Source organism: Petaurus breviceps, unplaced genomic scaffold (assembly GCF_028583685.1).
Source record: "Petaurus breviceps papuanus isolate PSGF00001 unplaced genomic scaffold, PetGlider_PUasm1.0 90763, whole genome shotgun sequence".
NCBI classification, from domain to species: domain Eukaryota; kingdom Metazoa; phylum Chordata; class Mammalia; order Diprotodontia; family Petauridae; genus Petaurus; species Petaurus breviceps.
The window spans coordinates 3,367,703-3,373,702 of NW_027187340.1; the positions used below are offsets into that span (position 1 = coordinate 3,367,703).

A 6,000-nucleotide genomic window follows, 5' to 3' on the forward strand; every position below is an offset into this window, starting at 1 on the left:
TCCATCACAAGGCAATGAGGCTATCATATGTAATTTGCCATTATATCTTTCAGTCACACAGAATTATTTTAAAAGAAAGGAATTTGTAAAGGGAAATAGCTTCCTAAAAATCTTTCCTATTTAAAAAAGCAGGAATTGAAAGTTTCAATTTTCTTAGGTCCTTTCAAAGCAGACAGGGAGAAGGGAGGATCCCAAACCTATGCCATATACCTGTATATGACTGAATTGAATTTAGAGCAAGACTTAAAGAAATACAAATTCCTAGGGATAATTTTATGTCCTCCTAACTAAATTTGAATTTTTTCAAAAATCATGGTTTAATGGAACTCTGATATTCTCCCAGGTTTTGTCAGAAAAATTAATCTTGGGTATTTATTACAGTCAAAAGCATGTAGACTATGCTATTTTGCTGTGAACTTCAGATGAGTTTTGGGTCAAAAAGGCCTTGCAGGTGACTTCACTTTAACTTTTTTTTTTTTTACTAAAAACCAAAGTGATTTTTATTCAAAAAATTAACCCATTAATTGTTGGACTATGGGCTGCAGATATTTGATACGATTTTACTGGTCTTTCAATTCCTTCAGTCTTCTGATGGCAGATTTGACTGTGACTGCAGAGGTGGTATTGTAGGTCCATGCACCACCAGCTACTGTTTTCATACAGGATCCGCAGTGCCAGATACCCACAGCCCGTCTCTTCATTTTGGTCTTGCCACAGAAGGAGCAGGTATACCTGGCATGTTGGCTAATTTCAATTTTCTTCACCATTTCACTGAGGGATGCACCATAACGTGTTCCATATTTACCAACAGTTCCGACCTTCTTGGTACATGTAGCCATGTTATCGGCGCTGGGGCTGGAGCTCGGAGAGTCTTCACTTTAACTTTTAACCAACCATTTGCAGCTTACTGAGGAGAAGACATTAATTTACCTTCTTAAGCTCTTCCAATTTAATGCTAAGTATCTCCCTTTTCATTACTCTCCTGAATCTTCTTTGCACTGAGAGAAATTACTTCATGCAGTTTGCTATAAGTTAGAAAAAGAAATTATGATTACTTCATGTCTATACATATATGCATTTCTATAGTCCCCATAACTACCATTTCCTAATCAGAAAATGGTTTCCCTGGCAACCATTCTTGTTACCTTTTTCTAACTCCCTCTTTTCTCCTGGCCTTTGAAACCCAGGTTGTATGAAAGTTAATTTGCACTAGTAATTATTGAATAGTATTTTTTAATCACTTGAGTTGGCTCCTAGTTCTTTTCAAAGCTACTTAAAAGCTTCATAAACTGTGCTTCCCCACCCAAAATAACCTCACCACCCACACCCTTCACCCTCCTCCACCCCCCCCAAGACCTACAGGGATATGTTGGTAAATGTTTAACAACCAGCTCTCAGGAGGGGGGTGGACAAATACAGGAAACACTTTTAAGTTTAATCTTTCTTATTAAAACATTTTAACCATAAATCAGACCCCCTGATCATAGTGGTTTCCACACTGAAAATTTATCAATTGGTCTCCCTGGTAGGAGCTGGCTGCACCATGCCCTTATAGGAACTTATTTGCATTTCAAAATATAGATACTTATTGTTTTATACACAGAAAGGGAGATTTCACTACCATTGCTGCTTGTCAAGTTCTTCCACTCTCTGCATTTCATGGCATAGCTGCGACCTGACCTCTTAAGAATCTTTGACTACAAGTTTTAAGATAATCTGAGCATGAACTAGTTCTGACTTTCCTTTTAATGGAGGCAGCTAAGCTGGCTTTCTCCCATTTTGGGGGATCTGCACCTGTCCTGGTTGCTGCTTTTGACCTCACAGAAGGGTGAGAAAAAGTGGAAAAGATCAGAGCATAATAATGTCCTTGATTAGATGGGTTTGATGATGAATTGTTATTAGATATTACAAAGCAATTTGCATATGTAAAAAAAGAAAACTTCCCTAAAAATATAATCATTATAGTATTTGCCTTAATTCTTTTAGTGTGAAACTTTATGCTACTGACCTTTGCTTAAGACTCTCTGGGTCTCGGTCTTCTAGTCTATGAAATGAAGGGGATGGACTAAAATTCAGTGGTTTTTAAACTAGCATCCTTGAAATAATTTTTAAAATATTTTAATATCTGTATTTCTAAATAATTGGCTTTCTTCATAATCCTTTGCCTTTTTTTTAATGTATTTAACAACATTATTCTGGGAAGGAATCTATGGGACTTGCCAGACTGCCAAAGATGTCTTTGAAGAAAGGAAGGAAGGAAGTAAGCCTTCATTAAGCAGTGATTCCATGCCTGGCAATATGCTAAGTGATTCACAAATACTATCTCATTTGACCCTTACAAAAACCCTAAGAGGTAGGTGGCATTGTTATCTCCATTTATAGTTGAGGAAATGGAGGTAAACAAAGGTTAAGTGACTTGTCCAGGGTTACATAGCTAGTAAATGTCTGAGGACAGATCTGAACTCAGGTCTTCTTGATTCAAGAACTCCAGCTCTAGATGAACCTCAAGTTCCCTGTGCTCTTCTCATACCTGGACCCCTAAGGAAAACCTAAAAATGGATAATTCCTCCATAGGGGGGTAGCAGCATTTTTTGTAGACACAGATTAGGGATCTGACAGTGCCAGAAACAAATGGGTGCCATGACTTCATTCTATTGTTCCCCCTTTCATGACATTTCACTTCTGGGTAAAAATCCAAATAGTTCTCCCTATTAAATCTGCTTTTGAATAATTGATTTTGTTTAATTGACCATTATTTACTGGAGTTTTTTTTATTGATAATTCAATTTGTTACAAGTCTGTGGACCTCTGCAGGGTGGGAGGTGGGAGGATACTAATACCAGGTCCATCTGTAGAAGTGCCAAAGAGAGACAGATTAAAGAGCCAACAGAGCAGGTTGGGGACCACTCTGTAAATGATGAGCAGCGAAACAGACGGGAGGCCTTTATCATCTCAGAGCCCTTTCCAAACATACAAATCAATAACAATTAAAGCAGATTATGAAAAGGCAATACCAGATAGTTAAATCTTTGGACTTGATTTAAACTGGGCTAAAGGATCACACGTGGAAGCGTACTTTGCAGAAAAAGGAACCAAGCGTGCCGGAGATTGAGAATTTAGTGCTAGAGTCAGGGCTGGATTCGAGTTAAGCAATTAGCTCAGGAGCTAGAACGTTTTCATAGGTGAGAGTAGGGATGACATTGAAGGCACAGAGAAAAACCAGTAATCCATCCCACAAGAAGAGGAATACATTGCTTTTCAGGAAGTTAGTTTGTCTTTGCATTTATCAGTGCTGGCTTCATGGAGAGCTCTGGGGCCCTTCTGGCTCAATTAAGTTGCACATGTATGTACAAAGTCTCAGGGAAACCAAGGAAAAAATAATTAGTCACATGACCTGACCAGGAAGCCTAGGAACAGGGTCTGAGCAATGTAATAAAGAGGAGCTAGACTGTCCTAGTGATCTGGAAAGATATAGGGACTCCCTTTCCCAAATTAAAAACATCCAAATTACTTTATTTACATGTCAGTATCCAAATTCCACACCCTTCCCCCCACTGCTGATCTTATTGATGAGTGACTCATTTGGCCTTCTATATCAAATTGACCCCAGGCTTACTCCACTTTACTCCTTAGCTGTCTTCTCATGAGCCACTCTACTGTGACCTCCATTCTCTTTGTGGAACATGACTCTATCTCCTAACTCTAGGCTTTTTCATTGAAAATGAAATGCTCTTCCTATTCATCCCTAACTCTTGACTTCCTTGGTTTCCTATAAATCCCAGAATGGGAAGCCTTTCTCAAATTCCCCTTAATTCTACTACCTTCCCTCTATTGATTCTTCCCTGCTTATCCTGTACACAGCTTGTTTGTATGTAGTTATTTACACATGGCCTTTCCTACTATATTGGGAGCTCCTTGAGAGCAGGGACTATCTTTTTCCTTTCTTCATATCCTCAGCATTTGGCATAATGCCTGGCATATAGCAGGTCTAAATAAATGTTTTTTGCCTTACCTACTTTGGTTCCTCCCCTCCTTTTCCAGTTCTTGAACCATATCAAATCAATACTGTCAATGCTACTGGAAAGAGCATGTTAGTCTAATTTTCAATGCTTCCATTCATTATCTCTATTACTTTCCAAACCAAAACATCCTTCTGTGGCTACCAATCCTCTATATTTATTGCCTTCCTTTATTAACTTCCCTTACTCCTATCAGCACCAATTGCTAAATGTTCAGCGTGAGCATTTATACAACAAAAATCAAGGCTTGATTTATGGTTTTGTTGATTTTCTAGATTTAAGAAAATGATGGAGAGAATGTTAATAATGAAGATTAAATCTAAGATTGTGTCATGTGTATTTTTATCCTCCTACCCCAACCGCGAGCTGGGTGTTAAATATTTTACCAGCAAGCTCCTGCTTACATTTACATATGTATAAGTAATTGATGAGGTACTGAGACATAAGAGTTCTATTCCCAAAGCTAGAAGTAGCATCAAGAAAGCAAATAAGGGAGAAGGGCTCAGTTTCAAACACCAATGAATGCTGATTTTATACTTCAGCATATATATATATATATATATATATTTCAAATTGCATAATACAAAGGCATAGGATCATACATTTAGACCTGGCAGGGACTTCAGAAAAAAGCCTACTCTAACCCCTTCATTTAACAGAAGAAGAAACTGAGGCCCAGAGAGTTTAAGTGATTTTCCTATGGTCACACAGTACATAGTAGAGTTGGGATTCTCACTCCAAACTGAGATTTTCTCATCCTACTGCACTACTTCCACATCATCATCACTCTTTACTTTCCCATGATAAGGATGCGTATTGACCTATTCTTTGTTTTAGCTTCATATCTCTTCCTAGTTCTGTCTGGTTTTGCAAACATTTGTTGCTTCCTTATATAGATAATCTGTAGAGCTGCCCCAGGAATCCTTTTGAAACACTTTGATATCTTCTTCAAGGTCTAGCCTACTATGGAAATGGGATGGAAACATCTCTGGGACCTGCTGTAGATTTTAATCTGCCAAATCTTGGTCTGGCAGTTACAGACTGACTTTGAATAAAGGATGGAGGTGGGAAAGGAGTTAATTTCTTTAAATCCTATTTTGATCCTGGACAAAGTTTGGTTCCATAATTTTCAGCTCCTGCAACATATTTTCCCATTAACTAAGAGGTATAATGAGTAGGCTTTTGCACAACCAGCTAGGAATCACTCCTTTCAAGAGAGAAAAACAATGGGTCTTCAGAAATTCCCTGCCACTACCCCCAGGAGGCTTTTTCCAGCATTTACTGCCTCTCCATCAGGGATGGATTCAATATTTTAAATGGCCACTCAGAGCCATCATAATGGCATAAGTAAGTCTTTTGTAAGCAGTCTAGTAAGCAACCTGATAACAAACAAGATGCTCTTAAGTGCCCTCAGTTAGGTCAAGTGACCAGGTCCAGATGTACTAAATCCCAGAGAACTGAAAGACAAGGTCGACATTAACTTTAAGCACCATCCAGTGGATTTTGAAGAACAATGGAAAATAAGGGACGTAAAGATTTTTAAAAATGGAAAAGAAGTTGAATCAAGTATACATGACTGACTTATGCAAACTTCTAGTCCATGAACTTAATTTTGTTTGACAACTGTATTTCAATATAAATGGTTTCCATTGTAATCTTATGTATTTTATATATTTCAAAACATTATTCTGAAAGAGGGTCCATAGGCTTCACCAGACTGACAAAGAAGTTCAAGGCACAAGGCAGGTTAAGAGTCCCTGTTCTAGGACTATGGCTTGTTTGTAAACTCTTAGATAAGGAAGTGATCATCCCTGTCCCAACATGAATTCATATCAGATTAAACTCTTCTCTCTCTCTCTCTCTCTCTCTCTCTCTCTCTCTCTCTCTCTCTCTCTCTCTCTCTCTCTCTCTCTCTCTCTCTCTTTCTCTCTTTGTCTCTCTCTCTGTCCCTCTCTCTCTCTCTGTCCCTCTCTCTCTCTCT

The 6,000-nt window shown here is 38.3% G+C and overlaps 1 protein-coding gene across 1 annotated transcript; it reads right to left on the reverse strand.

The window, feature by feature from the left end:
• Nucleotides 1-497: 497 nt before the first annotated feature.
• Nucleotides 498-864, reverse strand: LOC138146592 (large ribosomal subunit protein eL43-like). The gene has a single exon (XM_069068604.1). The coding sequence runs from the start codon at nt 837-839 to the stop codon at nt 561-563; it is 279 nt and encodes a 92-aa protein (XP_068924705.1). The 5' UTR covers nt 840-864; the 3' UTR covers nt 498-560.
• Nucleotides 865-6,000: the final 5,136 nt, after the last annotated feature.

What these genes read in the sequence shown, in the direction of transcription:
- LOC138146592 (XM_069068604.1), bottom strand. Translation starts at nt 839, where the DNA reads ATGGCTACATGTACCAAGAAGGTCGGAACTGTTGGTAAATATGGAACA.